Source organism: Staurois parvus, unplaced genomic scaffold (genome assembly GCF_062004578.1).
Source record: "Staurois parvus isolate SC_StPar_1 unplaced genomic scaffold, SC_StPar_1.0 ptg000984l, whole genome shotgun sequence".
In the NCBI taxonomy this organism is placed as follows: Eukaryota; Metazoa; Chordata; class Amphibia; order Anura; family Ranidae; genus Staurois; species Staurois parvus.
Genome location: NW_028318780.1, coordinates 398,922 through 421,684, shown reverse-complemented (window position 1 = coordinate 421,684; position 22,763 = coordinate 398,922). Strand labels below are relative to the sequence as shown.

Genomic DNA, 22,763 nt, shown 5'->3' with positions numbered 1-22,763 from the left:
TTTTTTTTTGAAATGGCAGATATTGTTTAAAGTGAAGTCCTGATATTTGGCAAAGAAAATTTCAAAGTGGACATGTCTCTGCAGTGATCTTTCATGGTGTTAGACATGCCTCTTAGCAAGTCTGCTTTGTGAGTCTGATTCCGGGCGCGTGTCTCGTTAGTAAATTCGATTGGGCGTCTACTTATGGACGCTGCTCAATAGTAAATCTCGTTGCAGGGTAAAAGTAGATGGTCGCTTGTAAAAATTAGACGTTCGCCCACGGAAATGCGCCCAGGCACAATAGTAAATCAGGGCCTTTATGTATAGTTTCTGATAGGTAGGTGAAGATCGTAATACTATATATGCATAGATTTGAGAATTGGCTGCCTCCAGTAGGATTTACAACCAAAAGGTATGAAGCTTGGTACAGGACCAAAAAATATGAAGCAAGTCCCCCACTGCTTCTCCATGTCTTAAGCAGATCTCCAAGCTTTGTGGGAACATTTTTTGCAGTCTATTTGTAGTGTAGTGCCACCTAGTCAAGATTCTAAACCCAGACTCCTGATATCTGAACCAGACAGAGGTTTTATATGTAAAAATCAATATTCTATCTGTTTTTGTGAGAAACTGAACTGGAGGTCCAGTTCCTCCTAGAAATATACAGCAGTTAGATATCTGCCAGGGGAGAATGGAGTAAGCGATGTATCAAATGCATAGCATGACAAAAGAGTGTCATAGAGTCCGAAAGTTGCTCAAATTGCATAGGTTAGCTGGTGGGAGAGAGGCAAGAAAATGTGATAGTTGTAGTCTGCACTAAAAGTTGAGATTAGACAGAATAGGATGCAAGGACAGAATGTCATTGACCCGATACTATGAAGTGCCTATCCTGAAATAAATTTTGGTAAAACAAAGACTGTGTATTATGGGTCAATAAGAACTGGGCTGAAAGATGGGTTGTCATTATTAGGAATAAATTGGGGAGGGACATGGAGACATCAGTTTATCTTTAAAGACATTGGAACAAATGTGCCAAGTCTCCCCAATTGTGGGATTTAATCTAAGCTTTTGAGAGACTCCTTCCAAGCACCATGAGAGCCTGGATACAAAACAATTGAAGCTGCCTAGTCAATGGACACCCATTGCTTGAGGGCAACATTGTCGGCACCAGTCAATTACTCTATTTAGTTGGCAGGTGGCCTGATAATTTTTGATGATTTCATCAGATAACCCCATGCCACCATGTAATTTTGATAGGTGGAGAGTTGATTTGGGAAGTTGGGTTTGCGCGAGCCCAGACAAAGTAAGTAAAAGTCCTATTGATGGCTCTCAAAAACGAAGTCTGAAAATGAATAGGAAAGGCTTGTAGAACAAATATGTGGGAAAGGATATTCATTTTTATGATGTTGCACCTGCCGAACTAAGAGTTCATCATTGTCATTTAGCAAGATCTTGTTTGATCACAGTTAAGAGAGGAGGAAAATTTATTGAGAACTTATTTATGAAAACGTAGGGTCCCTAGGAAGGTTAGTACCTTGATACCTTATAAATGATGGTGCCCATTTGAATGAAACATTAGTTTTAAGGTGTCGTAGAGATGAGTCCGGGATGTCTAGCCAAAAGAAAAATACAGAAATCGTCCAACAGGGACAATTACAGACAGTATACAATTACACTGCAGAGTTGGCAGTTTGAGAGAGGCAGTAGTAGTAAATCAGACTTGGGTCTATTAAAATGATTGCTAATGGCGAAAGCAGGGTCCTGGGAAGAAAAAAAAGGGGGAGGGTGTGGAAAAGGAATGTAGGGGAAGGGGGATCCCAGCGGTACATTGGCCAGCTCAACAGGTGGCCTTTTGAAACTGGATGAAGACCCCCTAGATCAATGAGAGGCTGAGACCCAGGACGGATCATTCAAGGGGGAAGGTGGTGATTGTAAAGGTCGGAATCCTTAATCAGGAGCGATCTCATCCTTGTGTTCCATGTATTCAAATGGAAAAAAAAGAAAGTAGAGCTAGGCGTTGGAGGCCAGGAGTCCTGCAGATTCCCCATTTAGAAAGGGTGCTAGTTCAGTGGGGCCCCCAGACATAATTGCAGATGGAGGGCTAATGTCAAGGAGGAAGAGTGGGCTTACTCGGCCAACAGATGGATCCCAGAGGTAGATAGTACATTTGCAGAACCCAGACCACAAAGGATAGCAAAACGAAGAAAAAAAAAAAAGGGGAAGGTAAGTCAGCAATAGGTAGCAGACAGGCCCAGCAAAGAGTCATACTTATTCGGCCAGGATGAGATCCAACCGAATAGTGCGGAGACAGGAAAGATCAGTCAACAGTGGAGATCAAGCGGCAAATCTCTAATTGAGGATCCAAGATGGCTTTGGGGTATCCTGGTGGTCAGTTGCAATGCAGTGAAGAGGTAGCTTGCTCTCGCTGTTGGCCTCAGCGAAGGGAGCGCTCAGGTTGGTCAGCAGGTGGAAGATGGGAACCGAAAGGTGTTGTACCATTCAGGTAGCTGCACATATGGTATATCCAGTTGCTCACAGAAGGCATATAGGTGTGTGGGCATGCGAAGCATGGAGGTATGTCCAGCTCTGGTGACTGAGAGGCAGAGCGGGAACTTCCAATAGTAAGGAATGCAGCGTTCCTGGAGGACGGTCAGGAGTGGGCGAATAGACCTGTGATTCTGGAGGGGTGATCTGGGACAGATCTTGATAGAGCTGGATGGTGGTCCCTTCAATAGACCAACCGATCTTTGCTGTGAGCCTCATGGAGGATCTCCTCTATGAGTCAGAAGCTGAGGAGGCAGAAGATGACATTACACGGTGGATCTGTCTCTCTACGAGGCAGACTGAGCGCCCGATGCTAGCACCCCATCTCAATGGGAGATTCCACTGGTCTCTCCAGCAGCAAGTTGAAGATGGCAAGGAGCACCACATGGAGCTGGTCTTGTGCCACTGTCTCAGGGAGCCCGCGGATATGTAAATTGTGTCATCTCCCTCAGTTATTCAGGTCTTCCAAGTGGCTATGGATTTCAGTGAGATGACTGTTGTGATAGCAAGAAACCCTGTGAAGAGTCTGCAGGGCAGTATCACAGCAGTAGCTATCTTGCATGAAGGCAGGTGGAGATGGCGCACTGGTCTTCCTTGAGGTCCGATATCACCTCTGTGACACTGGATGTGATGTCAGAGGTGATGGTCTGCAGGTCTGACATGGGAGAAAGATACTTTGTTTGATCTGGAGCTGCTGCCTGGTCGGATGGGAGCGGGATCGATGCGAAATGTCTCGGGAGACAGTACGACTGCTGAGGGCTGAGGAGAGCAGGAGGCCCATAAGGGATCTGGTTCCTGGGTGTGGAAGATCTCTGGGATATTCCTGCTCAGTTGGATCCTGGGATCGGCAGGTGGATTGATCGACACTGGATTGCACCCTGTTTTGCCATGGTGAGTGGGTGTACTGGCCTAGAAAGCGGATGAAGTACCCTCCTCATGTCTGAACTGAGGATATAAGTGGCCATCATAATCATGAGACAAGACACACCCCCTTGAAACATATATTCTACAGTATGTCATACATACTTGCTGAAATTGTTCAGCAACAGCTTTCTCAACTGCTTCTGATGATTTACCTTATGTACCTACTCAGACATGAATGACTCCTGCTTGATCCAGCTCACAATTCTGCTCTTGACCTTGTTGACAAAGGCCTAAATCACATTGGCCTCTCTTGCCCTAAAAGTGTGGAACTCACTCTGTTATCCAAGCACTTTAATTTCCCCTTACCCATCTCTATGGAGCTAAAGAAATGGTTATTTTTTCTGGTGGATCCAGTGCTCTTTCAAGGTGGACTCCAATTACCTTCCAATATTTATTATTCTAAACCTTGATAATAATAAAGTTTTTGCCAAGGCAAAATAAATAAAATCATATTTAGAACATCTTTGCATTTCCTTGTGTTTAATCCATTTAAACATCCTGGAAGTACAGAAAAATAACTGTTGATGTACCAGAAATCTAGCGTTCTACCTTTGACTTTGACTTGATAACACAGTGTATTTTCAGCTCTGAATTTGTATGCACTTGGTATCAGCCCTGCCAAATTTAAAGTGATTATTATTTTACAAAAACTGTACCTTTACAAACATGTCATACTTACCTGCTCTGTGCAATGGTTTTGCACAAAGCAGCCCTGATCCTCTTCTCCTGGGATCCCCCGCTCCTCCTCCCTTTAAGTGCTTCCATAGCAAGGGGGTACGTGTGTGGGCTATCCTGAGCCAGGATGTGTGCATCTTTTGACACTTACAGCATGACTCAGCCCCTGCCTCCATTATCACTGGATTTGATTTACAGCAGCAGGATCCAATGGCTCCCACTTCTGCCTCCATGTCCAGTGAGGAGGGAGTGGGAGGCAGGTACTGAGCAATGCTGTGTCTGTCAGTAGATAGAGGAGGGAGAGAGAGAGCAGTGCACAACATTTGGATTGGGCTCAGGTAAGTATTTAGGGGGCGCTTGGGGGGGGTTAGCTGATTACAGAAGGTTTTTTTTTTCTTTTACCTTAATCCAGACAATGCATTGAGGTAAAATTTTTCTGCCTTTACAACCACTTTAGTTTTCTAATACATTAGAAAGATGAAAGACCTCTCCTCATCTCTTCCCCCTCTACTCACCACCTCCCCCCAACCCCCCGTTATTCACAGGCATAGAGCACAGGAAGTTATAAGCTCACAAGATTTCTGACAGAATTAAAAGGTATTTTTCACACTATATATTTAACAGACCTACAGTGAATTCACAAAAGTATTCAAACCCCCCTCACTTTTATTTTGTGTTGTTATACTATGTTATGTGGCAGCACAGTGGCTAAGTGGTTAGCACATGTGCCTGGCAGCACTAGGGTCATCAGTCAGAATCCCAACCATGACACTACCTGTACAGAGTTTCCATGTTCTCCCTGTGCCTCAGAAGCATATCCTCAGTGCAAAACACATGGAAGCCTGCTTGGAGTTTGCAAAACGAGCACCAGAAGGACTCAGTTCCATCTTGGTTTCATTAGATCAGAGAATCTTGTTCCTCACAGTCTGTTTGGCCTCAATTCCAAATGTTAGGTCTGGAGGCAACCAGGCACCGCTCATCACCTGCCAAATACCATCCCACCAGTGAAGCATGGTGGTGGCAGCAATATGCTCTGGGGGTGCTCTTCAGCAGCGGGGACTGGGAGAATGGTCAGGGTTTAGGGAAAGCTGAATGGAGCAAAGTACGGAGATATCCTCACTCAAAACCTGTTCTACAATGCTCAGGACCTCAGACTGGGCTGAAGATTCACCTTCCAACATGACAATGATCCTAAGCACACAACAAAGACAACATGGGTGTGACTTACGGACAACTCCTGTGAATGTCCTAGAGTGGCTCAGCCATAGCCCTCACTTTAACCCTATTGAACATCTTTGGAGAAACCTGAAAATGGCTGTCCACAGACTGATTACAAGAGCCCCAGTATACATGAGGCCTTAGGGTTTACATACCCTTTAAAGCTTTAAGTGAATACACAGCAACAGCCTACAAAGAAATCCTTCCTGACAGTCACTGCTCTATGCTCAGTGCGGAAGGGAGAACTGAGCAATCAGCGGTGTTTGATTGCTCAATTCTCAGTGTAGAGGCTTTGGGGGACATGTATTAACATGTTGCATTAGTACTGGAACTTCAGGTTTCTAAATTAATGGAGGCAATGACACTTTTGTGTCATATATGGTACATATTGTATATGGAAATTGGTGTGGTTGCATCTGGCTAAAGTAGTTGGACTGCTTCTCTGATACTTGTGTATAAAATAAAGGACTTCATTTCTGTTTAAAGTTTAGAATTCCAGTAAGATATCCTTTTTTCATCTAGGTGAATTTACTACAACAGTTTCCCCCTTTACTCCTGGTGGAGTAAGTGATGGACAGTGGCACACAGTTCATCTTCATTATTTTAACAAGGTGAGACAACAGGGTATGGCATCAAGCCTCATTTTACGATCAAATATTTTGGTGTGTGTTGTAAAAGCATTGTTATGGTGCATAGGTCATAAATATGAGAATATAGGCACATTTGCTTATTAGTTATACAAGCTTTCCTGCTTAAATGTGCTTTCAGTCTTGCATACACTCACCGGCCACTTTATTAGTTACAACTCTTCAATTGCTTGGTAACACAAATTTCTAATCAGCCAATCACTTGGCAGCAATTCAATGCATTTAGGTATCTAGATGTGGTGAAGATGACTTGCTGAAGTTCAAGCCGGGCATCCGAATTGGGAAGAAAGCAGATTTAAGTGACTTTGAACTTGGCATAGTTGTTGAAGCCAGACAGGCTGGTCTGAGTATTTCAAAAAACCTGCTAGCCTACTGGGATTTTTACATACAACTATCTCTAGAGTTTACAGAGAACAGTCCAAAAAAGAGAAATTATCCAGCAAGTGGCAGTTGTGTGGGCGAAAATACCTTGTTGATGTCAGAGGAGAATGGGCATTCAATTTCAGCTGCAACATTCAAATGGTAGGGTTCTGACATAAACAACATGAAAGCATGGATCCATCCTGCCTTGTATCAAACGTTCAGGATGGTGGTGGTGGCGGCGTAATAGTGTGGGGAATATGTTCCACGGCCACGAATGGCGGCGCGGGTAGGGCGCGCGCTGCCTACGCGGAAATGCTAAATCGTGTGTGTGTGTTTGTGTGTGTGTGTGTGTATGTATACAGTGAGGAACAGACGTTTTTGAACACCCTGCTATTTTGCAAGTTCTCCCACTTAGAAATCATGGAGGGGTCTGAAATTCACATTGTAGGTGCATTCCCACTCTCAGAGACAGAATTTAAAAAAACAATTCAGGAAATCACATTGTATGATTTTTAAAGAATTTGTCTTGTACTGCTGAACATAAGTATTTGAACACCTAAGAAACAGCAAGAATTCTGGCTCTTACTGTTACTGTGCCTTTAAAAAGTCCACCTCTACTCCACTCATTCATCTAACTTAGTAGCACCTATCTGAGCTCTTTAAAGACACCTGTCCACCCCACAGTCAGTCAGACGCCAACTTCTACCATGGGCAAGACCAAAGAGCTGTCAAAAGACACCAGAGACAAAATTGTGGACCTCCACAAGGCTGAAAAGGGCTACGGGGCAATTGCCAAGCAGCTTGGTGAAAATAGGTCAACTGTTGGAGCACTTGTTAGAAAATGGAAGAGGCTAAAGACGACTGTCAGTCTCCCTCGGACTGGGGCTCCATGCAAGATCTCACCTCGTGGGGTATCACTGATAAGAAAGGTGAGGAATCAGCCCAGAAGTACAAGGGAGGAGCTGGTCAATGACTTGAAGAGAGCTGGGACTGCAGTTTCAAAGGTCACTGTCGGTAGAACACTACGCCGTCATGGTTTCAAATCATGCATTGCACAGAAGGTTCCCCTGCTCAAGTCACCACATGTCCAGGCCCGTCTGAAGTTTGCCAATGACCATCTGGATGATCCAGAGGAGGCATGGGAGAAAGTCATGTGGTCAGATGAGACCAAAGTAGAACTTTTTGGTCTAAACTTCACTCGTCGTGTTTGGAGGAAAAAGGATGAGTTGCATCCCAAGAACACCATCCCTACTGTGAAGCATGGGGGTGGTAACATCATGCTTTGGGGGTGCTTTTCTGTGAAGGGGACAGGACGACTGCACTGTATTAAGGAGAGGATGAATGGGGCCATTTATTGTGAGATTTTGAGCAACAACCTCCTTCCCTCAGTCAGAGCATTGAAGATGGGTCATGGCTGGGTCTTCCAACATGACAACGACCCGAAGCACACAGCCAGGATAACGAAGGAGTGGCTCCGTAAGAAGCATATCAAGGTTCTGGAGTGGCCTAGCCAGTCTCCAGACCTAAATCCAATAGAACATCTTTGGAGGGAGCTGAAACTCTGTGTTGCTCAGCGACAGCCCCGAAACCTGACAGATCTAGAGGAGATCTGTGTGGAGGAGTGGGCCAAAATCCCTGTTGCAGTGTGTGCAAACCTGGTCAAGAACTACAGGAAATGTTTGAGCTCTGTAATTGCAAATTTACCAAATATTAACACTGATTTTCTCAGGTGTTCAGATACTTATGTTCAGCAGTGCAAGACAAATAAATTCTTTAAAAATCATACAATGTGATTTACTGAATTTTTTTTTTTTTTATAAATTCTGTCTCTGAGTGGGAATGCACCTACAATGTGAATTTCAGACCCCTCCCATGATTTCTAAGTGGGAGAACTTGCAAAATCGCAGGGCGTTCAAATACTTCTGTTTCTCACTGTGTGTGTGTGTGTGTGTGTGTGTGTGTGTGTGTATATAGATAGATATACAGGGGTGTATTTACCACAAGGCATTTGCCTAGGGCGGTATTTTTCAGGGGGACAGCACTGCCCCCTGGAAGAAGGGTCTGAAGAAGGGACACACTCTCGACAAGGGGATCAGGTGGGATCCGAGAGAGGCTGCGGGTTGCTTGATGGTATATGCAGAGCCCGACTCTTATTCCCTAGGGCAGCACAAAACCTACATACACCACTGTGTGTGTGTATGTATGTATGTATGTATATATGTGTGTGTGTGTGTGTGTGTGTGTGTGTGTATATATATATATATATATATATATATATATATATATATATATATATATTATAAAACAAGTTGAAGGGTCAGGTTTAGAATGAATAGGTGAATATAAATAAGGTAAGAAATGCACATATATCATTAGAAAACCTGCACAGTTATAATATGAGACTGAATATTTCAATCTTTGCATTAGCCTAGTTCTGACTGGTTCACTTCTAGGCAAATGCTTAACGAAGGAGACAAGAGTCTAGTAGCAGTGAATACAAAGTGATATGTTATTCATGTCTATGTTTATTTAGCCAGTTATAGGCAAATCTGGGAACTTGCTTGGACCCTCAGAACAGAAGGTGGCTGTGGTAACTGTTGACAACTGTAACACTGAAATGTCTTTGCATTTTGGAGATATCTTGGAAAACTACACGTGTGCTGCACAAGGGATGCAATCAGGAACAAAGAAGTAAGTTGCATATGAATACTAATGCATTGATGAGTATTATGAAATAAATATCAAACTATTTGCAAAGAGAACTGGTTAAAAAAGAATGACTATGCAAAGAAAGCAAGCAATAACAGAATATGATGACACCAATACATTAGAAAGGGCATGGTTTTTGCTGGTTAGCAAATTCACAATTTAAAACTGTGTGACCATCATCTGAACACAAAATAGGCTGTGTACATAGTTTCTGGATTTCTTTGGAGTTGACTTCTGTAGGTGTTTGTTTGTTTTGCATACATGTAATGATATACGTTTATTTTACCATGCAATGCACGCTTCTTTTTGGGTAGTTTAGTAATTTTTGAACAACTAGAAAATGTTTATGAATTGAAACAGTTAATTAAGAGTCTGCCTATCATGTGTTGGCAAGCTCAGATTATTTTAGTTGTAGTTATTAGAAGGTAGTTTAAATTGCATATTGATATCATTCACAGATTCAGAAAATGAACCAAAACTTCTAATAGGCTGCATTTACAAACCTAGAGATCTGTCACTTAACAATTATAGTCTTCAATGACAGGTATTGCGGATATTTACATTATCGAAAGCTGCACGTTTGGTATCTGTGCCACAGTGTATAGAACCGAGCATGCATGAGTCGACCAGTTCAGCAGGAATCCGCCAAATTTCGATCTATGCATGGGCATGGTTGAGCAAAAGTCAAACTAACATTCGACTTCTGTACAACCAGCTTGGCAGATTTTCCCTGCTCATTCAGCACCGCTGGCTATAGACAGCAGTGCTGTTCAGTGTATTCTAATGGCAGGGAAGTCTCCCTGCCATCAGAATACAATGACACATATATTACCGCATCCACATTGAGTTTATTGAAGATTGAAAAAATGTTTATATACAGTGGGGCAAAAGTATTTTGTCAGCCACTAATTGTGCAAGTTCTCCCATTTAAAAAGATGAGAGAGGCCTGTAATTGGCATCATAGGTAGACCAACTATGAGAGACAAAATGAGAAAAAAAAATCCAGACAATCACATTGGCTGATTTGGAAAGCATTTATTTGCAAATTATGGTGGAAAATAAGTATTTGGTCAATATCAAGAGTTCATCACAATACTTTGTTATATATCCTTTGTTGGCAATGACAGAGGTCAAACGTTTCCTGTAAGTCTTCACAAGGTTGGCACACACTGTTGCTGGTATGTTGGCCCATTCCTCCATGCAGATCTCCTCTAGAGCAGTGATGTTTTGGGGCTGTCGCTGGGCAACATGGACTTTCAACTCCCTCTAAAGTTTTTCTATGGAGTTGAGATCTGGAGACTGGCTAGGCCAGTGGTCGGCAAGCCGCGGCTCGCGAGCCACATGCGGCTCTTTACACATTTTAATGCGGCTCTTCTGTGTGCCGGGCGCCCGCTCCCCTCCCTCCTCTCGGGCGGCCGCCCCAAAAGTCAGGACTCTGTAGCTAGCCCAGCAATGGGCAAACTTTGGCCCGGCGGACCTTTTAATCCGGCCCGCGGAGCGTGGCAAACATTGGCTGTCAGGATGTAGGCGGGGCAGCGTGACGAACTCCTCTCCTCTCACAGTCCGCCCTGAAGACCGGAACGGCGCGGGAACACGGTGAGAGGAACGCGCGGAGCAAAGGTAAGTGAATTGACACAATATGGGGAATGAATTACTATAGGGGGGATGAATTACTATATGGGGGATGAATTACTATAGGGGGGATGAATTACTATGGGGGATAAATTACTATGGGGGATGAATTACTATGGGGGATGAATTACTATGGGGGATGAATTACTATATGGGGGATGAATTACTATGGGGGATGAATTACTATGTGGGGGATGAATTGCTATGTGGGGGATGAATTACTATGTGGGGGATGAATTACTATATGGGGGATGAATTACTATATGGGGGATGAATTACTATATGGGGGATGTATTTTCAGTTTTAAAAATGTGGCTCTCAAAATAAATTTTAATTGTGGTTTTGGCGAGATTTGGCTCAGTTGAAAAAAAAGGTTGCCCACCACTGGGCTAGGCCACTTCAGGACCTTTAAATTCTTACGAAGCCACTCCTTCGTTGCCCAGGCGGTATGTTTGGGATCATTGTCATGTTGAAAGACCCAGCCACGTTTCATCTTCAATGCCCTTGCTGATGGAAGGAGGTTTGCACTCAAAATCTCACGATACATGGCCCCATTCATTCTGTCCTGTACATGGATCAGTCGTCCTGGTCCCTTTGTGGAGAAACAGCCCCAAAGCATGATGTTGCCACTCCCATGCTTCACAGTAGGTATGGTGTTCTTTGGATGCAACTCAGCATTCTCTCTCCTCCAAACACGACGAGTTGTGTTTCTACCAAACCGTTCTATTTTGGTTTCATCTGATCATATGACATTCTCCCAATCCTCTTCTGGATCATCCAAAAGCTCTCGAGCAAACTTCAGATGGCCCCGGACATATACTGGCTTAAGCAGGGGGACACGTCTGGCACTGCAGGATCTGAGTCCCTGGCGGCGTAGTGTTACTGATGGTAGCCTTTGTTACGTTGGTCCCATCTCTCTGCAGGTCATTCACTAGGTCCCCCCGTGTGGTCCTGGAATTTTTTCTCACCGTTCTTGTGATCATTTTGACGCCACGGGGTGAGATCTTGCGTGGAGCTTGAGGGAGATTATATATATTATCAGTGGTCTTGTATGTCTTCCATTTTCTAATTATTGCTCCCACAGTTGATTTGTTCACACCAAGCTGCTTGCCTATTGCAGATTCAGTCTTCCCAGCCTGGTGCAGGTCTACAATTTTGTTTCTGGTGTCCTTCGACAGCTCTTTGGTCTTCACCATAGTGGAATTTGGAGTATGACTGTTTGAGGTTGCGGACAGGTGACTTTTATACTGATAACAAGTTCAAACTGGTGCCATTGATACAGGTAATGAGTGCAGGACAGAGGAGCCTCTTAAAGAAGAAGGTACAGGTCTGTGAGAGCCAGAAATCTTGCTTGTTTGTAGGTGACCAAATACTTATTTTCCACCATAATTTGCAAATAAATTCTTTTCAAATCAGCCAATGTGATTGTCTGGATTTTTTTTCTAATTTTGTCTCTCATAGTTGAGGACTACCTATGATGCCAATTACAGGCCTCATCTTTTTAAGTGGGAGAACTTACAATTGGTGGCTGACTAAATACTTTTTTGCCCCACTGTAACAAGTTAGAAGAAGCTGCTGCCACTGTTTAACAGATACAACAAACTTTACAAAATATAATTCAGAAAGTGCAGTGTTATTCTAAAAACAATAAGTAATACGGAAAATAGAAAAAGTGATCACCAAAGATAACGGTCAAACAGAGACAAATAATTGTGCTCAAATATTACAAGAGGTCCACAAAATGTGCAAATAGTGCTTTCAGAAATTAGGATTCCTGGAAGCACTATTCACACATTGTGTGGACTTTTTGTAATATTTGAGCATGGTTATTTGTCTATGTTGGACTTTTATCATTGATGTTCACTTTTTCCATTTTTTTTGCATTAATCTTTATTTTTAGAATTGCGCTGCACTTTTTGAATTATGTTTTGCGGAATGCCAGAACAGTCATGTCTTGTAATATGAATTGCTATTTTAGTGTAATACCTGCAATATGTAAATTTGCACATATTGGACTTATTACACTACAACTTTTTAAAAATATACAAAGTGGAGCAAAGATGATGTTGTTTTGGTATGCTTGCTTATCAGTCTATTGCCCAGGCTATCCTAGGTTATTCACAGGGACAGAATTCTGTTTCTAGAGCCTGTAGGTACGCAGTCTGTGGTACACAAATCTAGTGCTAGGATTATTCACAAAATGCTTTTATTCTACAGTTTTAAAGAATGTTGTAACATTGTGTAAATAAAATTATATGAGATATCTGTATTACTTTTAATTGGGATACATTTGTGACCATTGTTTGTACAGTGGAAAGCCACCTCCTTTTTCTCTTCTGCTTTTAGATACAAGTCTGCTGTGTCTAATAGTCAATCCAACCTCACTTATGTAGGACTAGGAAATGTATTTATGAGGGTATAAGAGTTTATGCATCCATGAAATAATGTTAAAAAATGTGCCTTTCTAACATAGGTCCCTGGATCTAACAGGCCCTCTTTTACTGGGGGGAATTCCTAATCTACCTGAGGACTTTCCTGTGAGACACAAGTACTTTGTGGGCTGCATGAAAACCCTTATTATAGATAACAAAGCAGTAGACCTTGGGAAGTACATTGCAAACAACGGAACTGTTCCAGGTAAGTAACAAAAACTACATCCATCAACCATCCACACTATGTTCTAAGGCAGCTGCCTTTTCACTGTCCATGTTAGCTGCTTTTTCAGGTTTCTCCCCACTGTTCACCTCACCTCTAATCATCTCTGCCACAAATTGATCTCTCACCTTAATACCATTTTCTGCAGTCAGTTGTACAGACTCTCAGATCCTGAGTGTATTTAATGTACCTTATCTGTAAGACCTTTTGCCTTGTCACCACTTTGTTTTTCCAATGTCTCTTGTTCTCTGCACTCCTCTTTCTCCACAATTTTTTGTCTTTTCTGCCTTATATTTTCTCTAAGCAGTGTACACTCATTGACCGTTCCTACATGACTCCTCTCCCCAGTTCCGTGATTATTTCCCTTTCTGTATCTTCTCTCTTCATCCTCTAGTTCTCCGTCTGTTTCTCTTCTGCATCGTCTACCAGTGGAACATATTCAGCTGCTGTTCTTTTTCCCTCCACCCCTTAGTATTAATCAGTGTCTCTCTCTCTGTCCCCTTTCTCTATCCATAATCCATGCCAGCTTTATGTTGCTACCCCCCTTCCCCAATGATTTTCCTTTTATGCCCCAACCATGCTCAAACCCAGTATACAGTATATATTCCTTCATTGATCAATGAGCAGATCATGTTCAGCCACCTCTATCCCCAGTCTAAAGTCAGTTTTCTTTCTATTAATTCACATTGCCATTTCTCTTACTCAACTCTTTCATTTCCTCCTGTCCTTGATGGCCCCAGCCTCTTTTTACTTTGTCCCCAGTTCATAATCAGCCCTTCTGTCTTCCCTCACTCTTCCCAGTACTCAGTCAGCTCGTGCTCTCAATCTCTTACTTTTTTACTGACCAGCTCCTGGTCACACAAGAGGTTATTTATACCACCTATTGCATGTACTTTGAGACTGAGACCTTTGCCCTCTACAGTGACTTTCTACCTTGTTATCCTCTTTGGCCAGCAGCCATGGCCACACTGGCCTTTGCATATTGCTATATACTTATGCTATATGTTTATGCACTGATGTCTGTTGTTTAGCTGTGTTAATTATCTGTATGGTTGGCACTTTCAGGAGCTCCCGGTGTGTGCAGTAGGCTTATTCTCCATCTAGTGGGTGTTGGGGGGGTTTGGGGTGTCAGTGGGCTGGTATTATCTCTCTCAGCTCCTCTCTCTCCTTTGTGAGGGGGGTGGTGGGACATTAGGGTCCTTCATCTAGGGGAGGGGTTTCTTGTGGTTTGTGTCAGAGGTTGGGTGTTGGAGGGTTGGGTCAGTTTAGTCCTAGTGGACCGACTCTATCCCTGGTCCATCCCTGAGGGTTCCCTCTTGATATCTTAGGGGATAGAGTCCTCTGTCATGCAGGATTATCTTGTCTCCGATGGCCTATTACGGTTTACGGTGCATGATAAATTTCTTTTGAGGCTAGCCTTTTAAGATGTGCAGCCTTTTTTCTTCCTCTCTTTTTGTTTTTTTCATATTGATTAGGTAGCACTCTTCCAGACATTCTGGTGGCACCTCCACTTTTAGACACTGTACGTGGATTCCCCAGCGTTTCCCAATTCCCTTTTCCCTGATTTTTGATATTCTAGAGATCAGTCTGAAGCCAAAACTATTCAGTCAAATAGTGAATTTTCCCTGCTGCTCTTCCTATCCCAAAAGTAGTCTTGTGTGCCTTGAAAGGGAATAGGTAGAATTTGTCATTCTGTGTGAAAATATTGCTTATCAGGCATGTATAATTCTGAAAATGATATAACACATTCATATTAGGTAAAGCTCACAATAGAAACAAAAGTAATACAGTAAATACACTGTACAGGATACTGGGAATGTGTCCTACATTTACCTGATATTTGGGTTGTGGTCACTTTAGGGGGGACAGTTGTAGAGACATTGTGGTACTCGGGGTTCTCGCCTATGCAGGGTGATGTGTCCCGTATTAGGTTTGGCTGGAGAGGACTGATTTCAAGTACTCTCTGGATTGCTAAATTTGTATTGGGGACCCAGGATTTTGGAGGTTCAAAGAGACAGGGTGGAAAAAGCCTCCAAACCCTGACTACCAGGCTTTGGTCCTGAAGGAGTTAAGTCCCAGGTGAGGAAGGCTTGAAAGTCAGCAGAGGGAAATCAGCACCTGTGTCAGGGAAGTGAGTGGAAGAGAGACTCACAAGTTGTGTAGCCTAGCTTAGACGTGGGCTGCTAACCCTCCTCATGTGGCCTGCCTGGCACCTTTTACTATGGAGGGGCCTAACCCCTGTAGGGGACCGAAGATTGGCTGTGAGCCTGAAGTTTAATTTTGAGATACCAAAATTTGGGCTGTTCTAGGGCTGAAACAACTAATCGACAATCGATTTATGAAAATAGTTGTCAGCTATTTTCATAATCAATTAGTTGGTCAGATAATTAGTTGGCCTAAATATAGAACGCATTATTTGTTTACATGCCAATATACAACAGTGAAGTACACTTGCAGCTCAGTACACCATTCATACATGTCAGTAAGTACCTGAGAAATTGTGAATATGAATATGTGAGGAGCAATGCATCATGTAGTCCTGGACAGGAAAAGGAAGTGATAAAGGCGGAAGTTTTTTTACCTTGATATAGGGGCACTCTATACTATGCAAAAAAGTCTTCGCCTTTAGTACTACTTTGATATAAAAATATTTTTATATCAAAGTAGTACTAAAGGCAAAGTAGTACTAAAAGCTAAGATTTATATCACCCCTCCACCCTTCATGTCTTCATATACTGTACCGTGTGTGTGTGTATATATATATATATGTGTGTGTGTGTGTATATATATGTGTGTATGTATTATATTTATTTCACAGTATAAATGAGCCCCTTTATAGTAATGATTATCTGCTGTTTATGTACCATAAACAGCTAATTTTTTTTAACCCCATCATGACAGGTGATAAAAAAAAGCATGCTGCTGCTAGTAAATGTCTTATACTACTCATACACTTTTTGATTTTCGGACAAGAATATTATGAATATTATAATATTCATATGAAAATTCTTTGTACATTCAGTGAAATTTTTCTATTCGCCTTCGAATTTCCCCATCACTATGGTACAAAACGAATGTCAATTTGACCTCACTAATGATTAGATAACTGAATGAACGTTCTAAAAACAAAAATTTTACAATGCTGTCTGAAAATCTGCAAAACAGTGTTTTAGGTCTTTTTTAAAAAATGTTTTTCTTTCAATAAAAATTTTGATCTGGGAGCCTGATATGTACCAGATTTAGCCTCGGATAGTTTATACAGTATATCTCTTCTGTCTGTTATTCTCAGAGTGGATTAGATCTTTTGTTCCCTAACCATAAAGCTGATTATTATATTTATTTATTATTATTATTATTATTATTATTATAATTATACAGGATTTATATAGTGCCAGGAGTTTGTGCAGCGCTTTACAAAATGAAGGTAGACATAAGAGTTACAATACAATTTGGTACAAGAGGAAACGTAGAGTTTATAATCTTACAACTGCATATAGATATTCAAGAATCAATTGTTTTTGTTTTTTTTTAAGCTTTACACATTAGCTAAATGATACACCAAACTTCTCTTGAGGTTTTTATCCGATTTAATCAAAACAATCGGCCAACTAATCAATTATGAAAATAATCGTTGGTTGTGGCCCTTGACTGTTCATTGACTTTGTCTGAAGTAACCTGTCTTTTTGTTTATCTATGATTCAAATAAATGAACTGTTTTGCTTTTAACAAACTGGTTCGCGGTCATTCCAGAGCTACCCCAGATCACATCACCATAAGTTCCTCTTAAGGTAATGGAATAGTCGTATTGAGATTAGCATAATTTATATACAGGTTTGCCTCGGTTTACAAACGCCTCAGTTAACATAATTTTTGGTTTACGGATTAAAATCCATTTAAAATAATGCCTTGGTTTACAAATTTTTTACGAATTTTTTTCGCAATACGAAGTGTATGTCTGTGCCGATTTTTTTTATTTTTTTTTAAAATGCAATTGCAGTTTTTTTTTTATTTTTCTTCACTATATAGCTCACAGAATTAGCTGTCACTTTCCCTGGAGTTAAGAAACTAAAAGGAAACTTTTTTTCTTTTAGCTGGGGGGAAAGTAACAGCTTAATCTCTGAGCTATAGTCAAGAAAAAAAAAAGCGGTAAATACATTTAAAAACCGCCACCATAAAAATAAAAAAAAAACGGTGTGGGGTGCACCCTCCTATCCATACCAAGCCCTTCGGGTCTGGTATGGATTTTGAGGGGAACTCCCACGCCAAAATTAAAAAAAACCGGTGTGGGGTTCCCCCCCAAAATCTACACCAGAACTTTATCCAAGGGTTACTCATTCACAAAAAGCAAAAAGTGTAGTGTGAAAAAAGACAGGACATGGTCTTTGACAAGTCCTCTATTAAAAGAAAAAAAATAAAAGAATGTCTGTCTCCTGCAGTAGATGCAACGTCATTCACGATGTCCGCCGCCAACCCAAAAAAGAATATAAAAAAAAAGACTCCACTTCTGACGATGGCCCCCGGCCGTCTGCCTGTTCTGGTGGTTTGACAGTTCTTAAATATGTAAGGGGCGGGGCCACCTGGGGACATCACGTATGTGACCCCACCCCATGTGAGATCAATGATGTCACATGGGGCGGGGTCACTCGGGTGATGTCCTCGTGTGGCTCCACCCCTTACATATTTAAAAACTGTCAAACCACCGGAGCAGGCAGACGGCCGGGGGCCATCATCTGAAGTGGAGCCTTTTTTTAATATTCTTTGGGTCGGCAGCAGCGACTGTCGTTATGATTGATGTTGGATATACAGCGGGAGAACATTCTTTTATTTTTTTTCTTTTAATGAAGGACTTATCAAAGAACGTGTCTTGTCTGTTTTCACACTACACTTTTTTTGTTTTTTTGTGAATGAGTACCATGTACCCCATACTCATTCACATGGGGGGGGCGGGATCTGGAGGACCCCTTGTTAAAGGGGGCTTCCAGATTCCAATAAGCCCCCTGCCTGCAGACCCCCACAACTACCGGCCAGGGTTGTGGGGAAGAGGCCCTTGTCCCCATCAACATGGGGACAAGATGCTTTGGGGGGGAGCCCCCCTGCCCCAAAGCACCCCTCCATCTTGAGGGTATGTGGCCTGGTATGGTTCACAAGGGGTGGGGGGCGCTCGCTTGTCCCCCCCCCCCTTTCCTGACCTGCCTGGCTGCATGCTCGGATAAGGGTCTGCTATGGATTTTGGGGAGGAACCCCACGCCGGATTTTTTTTTTTTTTAGTCTTGGCGTGGGAGTTCCCCTCAAAATCCAAAGGGCTTGGTATGTCCATATCAGACCCAAAGGGCTTGGTATGGATGGGAGGAGGGACCCCATGCCGTTAATTTATTTTTTTAATTGCCGGCAATTCTTTTACATTCAGCTGTCAATGGGGCACCCCGCTGACAGCTGAAACATTAACACATGGTTGTCACTACTAATATACCGCATGACTAGATAAAATAACTCATGCTGTATTTTAGTAGCATTTACTTTTTTCTGACCTCCGGAACAGATTCATTGGTTTTCAATGCATTCTTATGGGAAACAGCGTTTTGGTTTACAAATTTTTTGCTATACGAAAAGTCCCACATTTAAATTCGTAAACCGAGGTATGCCTGTATAAACACACACATACAGTACAGCACATACACACTGGGTATGTATATAATATATGTATTTTATGCCAGTGCAAGAAATTGTATAATGTTTCAGTCACTCTTGTGATACAAACATTCCTTCAAGGACACCACAACCCCACTTCAGATTACACCACCAAGAAATGAGCATTTAGCCTACTGAATGGAAGTTGCAGCACCAAACTGATGAGCTCATCTCTGCTCTCTCCCCCTTTCTGCTTGTACTGCCACTTTCTTCACAGTCTTTGTAGAGGATCATAGATGTGTCGCATCAAGAGGTAGTTAGGTAATTATTGGTAGTTGTATGTAAAAGTATAGGTAATGGTGTAACTAATGCATAACTGGATTCAGTGGTGCTCCTAGTGATAAAAATTGAGAGTCGGTTGGAATTGGTTGTTTTTGTATTGCAAAGGGCTTTGATTTTTCCATCATCAGTTTGCAAAAGTAGCCATCACTGCTCTGATTTGTACTTTTGAAATGTTTTCTTGATTTTGGCCACCAATTGTTTTCTTATGAATCGGAAAGTGATTCCAGTGCGAAAACCAGGGAGATTATGATTAAAACCTATGTTTTTAACCTTTTAATGCATTTTTGCAGGTTGCCCTACTAAAAGAAATCACTGTGAAGCAGAGAGGTGCCAGCATGGAGGAACATGTGTTAACCGATGGAATGGTTATTCTTGTGAATGCCCTTTGGGGTATGGAGGCAAAAACTGTGAAAAAGGTAAGGAATGAACAAATTTTGCACAAATGTGACCCCTGATTGTTCTGTATCATTTGTAGCAATGTGTTGTAACCCATAGCAAACAGTTGTTTTTAAAAAACATGTCTTGAGAGAGGGACCCTGTTGGTGACCTCAGAAAAACATTGCTTACCCAAGTAAGCAGAAGACAAAGATAAGAGAAGTCAGCAAATGCAGCCTTTGCATTTCTTTGGAAACAGGGTTCCTTTAAGCATAATCACTTCGTTTTATGGCATCTCCCACCTTCCAGTTATTTTTTCTGCCAGCCCACACACAGCTGTCGCTGCTCTTTCCATGCTGCTTGAGCAATCTCCACTCTGTCAGTGCATCTGCGTCCAACTTGATCACACACACATATCCATCAGGAATATAATGATAATATGAAAATTATAGAATGTATTTAAAGTGTTACTAAACTCACAGCAGTAAAATCAGTCTGTATATGCAGTAAAGCATACTTGTTATACTTACTTTGGAACCTAAGGGGATAATCCTCTGCACTGTGTAAAAATACAGTTTGATCCTGAATTATCTGATCCTCCCCTTCTTCCAGTGTCTCCCTCTTATCTCCCAAAAATACATATCATATGGAGTCACTCTGCACACGCTCAGTTTGGTGTGTATTGCTAGAGAGGTTTTATTTTTGTTAGGAGAGTGCATGTGATCAGAACAGGGCCAATCAGCACTGTCAAGACAGAGGTCAGGGGTTCTGCATCTTCCTAGAGCAAAATGAAAACTTTCTACAAGCTTTAACTTGTGCTCTGCTGGACACTGGTAGAAGTCACAAGACTGCTGTATCTGCTGATGAGAAAAGGTATTTAGTAGTTTTTTAGTAGTTTTATATTTACTAAAATTGCAATTCCATGTTCTGTGTATTGAGAGAATGCAGGTCCTGGGTTTAGTAACAGGATACCATAAAATATATTCTACCTAATTGAAGAAGAACCCTTTACAAGGAAAACAGAAAAATGAAAACAGTAAACTGTATGAAATGACCACCCAAATGAACAGTAACATGAATATCTTCGAGTACTTTACATACATGTAACTGTACAGAACAAAGTGTCAAAGTCAGATGCTTTGGATTAAATGATGCTATCAAACTGTATACATGCATAACAAAGAGGTTTTTTGTTTCTTTTTAATGTATTGATGAAAGTTTGTCCAGTAAGCAGTAAAAGTAATTTTGTTAGTGCATGATGATTAATTGTGGTAACGGTATGTCGCACCAACTTCAAGCCATATGTACTGTAAAGTACTGAGATGCATATAAAATAGTGTCCATTATAAGATCTTGTACTTTCAACGTTTAACCTAAATATTGAAATGTATGCATTGTGAATGAAACTTTACTAATTGTAATGCAATTCATTATGCCAAACTCACAAAGACGACTTTTAAATGTGGTGATTGTGCTTTAAAATCAATAAAATTTTAAGGCTTACAACTTTAAATAATTTTTTTAATGTAATGTATGCCAATCTGCTTTAAATACCTCTTTACATAGTAATTCAGTATTGTGTATATTCACATCTAATTTTTCCTGAGCCCTCCCAGTAGAATCTCCAACACACAGATTGGTCTTTTACCATTCAGATCCAGCCTCCAGGACACAGTGGTCTTTTCCGTGTATCCCTCCTCCAGGATACACTCTCTCTAGTTTCTCCAATAGATGCTCTCTGTCTGCAGTCACACACCGGCATCAAACTGAATACTGTCAATGTCCTCCCTCAGTGGCGTATCATCCATGGGTGCAGGATGTTCACTGCAGACGGGCCCCGAGGGTTGGGAGGGTCCACTGCTGTGAACATCCTGCACCCATGGATGAGATATATCAGGAGCAAAGTCAGGGATGGTCAGTGCAGCAGTGGAGACAGTTACAAGCACTGATCTCCCTGTATGGCTTTCAGTGAAGCAGTTGAAAGCTGTGGGAGGGAGAGGAGATGCGGCTTCCAGCTGCTTCATTGAAAGCCATACAAGGAGATTGGTGCTTGTAACTGTCCCCACCACCGCACCAATCATCTCTGACTGTGCATCGGATTTCCCTATTGTCCAACCCCTCCACATATGCTCTTTAGGACTCCGCCCCCACAGGTCTCTGATGCCTCATCTTCTCTAACACAGTACCCAGCCCTTCCCTCATCCTCCACAACTATGGCTGAGGAGAGAGCCCGGATCTGCTCTGCCTCCTCCTGTCCCCACCCACACTCCAGTCCATGCAGCTTCTCTGAAGAGGATGTGTGGGCGGGAAATCCTGTACAGAGCAGCTGGCAGCTGTGTGATGCTTCAGAATGTGCTAGTAAGCAGGGAACCATACACTGGCCTTTCCTTTTCCTTTCCTTCCCTTTTCTTTCTTCCTTCCCTTCCTTCCTTCCTCCATCCCCTCCTTTCTTTCCTTCCCTTCCTTCCCTCTTCCATCCCCTCCTTACTCCATCCATTTCCTTCCTTCCCTCTCTTCCTTCCTCCATCCATTCCCTTCTTTTCCTTAATACATCCCCTTCTTTCCTCTCCCCCCCCCCCCTTTTTTTCCTTCCCTTTACTTTCCTTTCCTCCCTCCCTTTCTCTTTCTCTTTTTCCTTTCCTCCATCCCCTTCCTTTCCTTTTTCTTCCATCTCCTTTCTTTTCTTCTTTCCTTTTTTCCTCCATTCCCTCTACTTTCCCTCCCTTCCTTCCTTCTTCTATTCTCTTCTTTCCTTCCTTCCTTACTTCCTTTTCCTTCCTCCATCCATTCCCTCCCTATCCTTCCTTTTTTTTGTTCTCCGTCCCCTCCCTTCCTTTCCCTTTCCCTTCCCCTTCCCTTTCCCGAGTGCAGCCAAATAAGTTTAGTTTTGTGTCATCAGCTTATGGTAGTAGCTGGTCCAATGTGGGGACATCTGATGTAAGGGGGACTGTGATAGGGGCGCATGATATAAGGGGTACAGGTTTTGTTCATCCCAATTTTATATTTCAATGTTTTTATTAAAAGAACAAAATATAGAGCTACAAGATTAACAAGTAGGAAAATCAAAAATTTCCA

General features: G+C 42.1%; 1 protein-coding gene across 3 annotated transcripts in view; it reads left to right on the top strand.

The window, feature by feature from the left end:
- The window catches only part of LOC149441443 (cadherin EGF LAG seven-pass G-type receptor 2-like), a 465,765-nt gene that overhangs the window by 172,478 nt on the left and 270,524 nt on the right, over positions 1-22,763 (top strand). For all 3 annotated transcript variants that reach the window (XM_089657338.1, XM_089657336.1, XM_089657337.1), the window contains exons 6-9: positions 5,860-5,948; positions 8,881-9,038; positions 13,162-13,325; positions 19,604-19,729. In XM_089657338.1, coding sequence (XP_089513464.1) covers positions 5,860-5,948; positions 8,881-9,038; positions 13,162-13,325; positions 19,604-19,729 — 537 coding nt within the window. The remainder of the gene's footprint in view (positions 1-5,859; positions 5,949-8,880; positions 9,039-13,161; positions 13,326-19,603; positions 19,730-22,763) is intronic.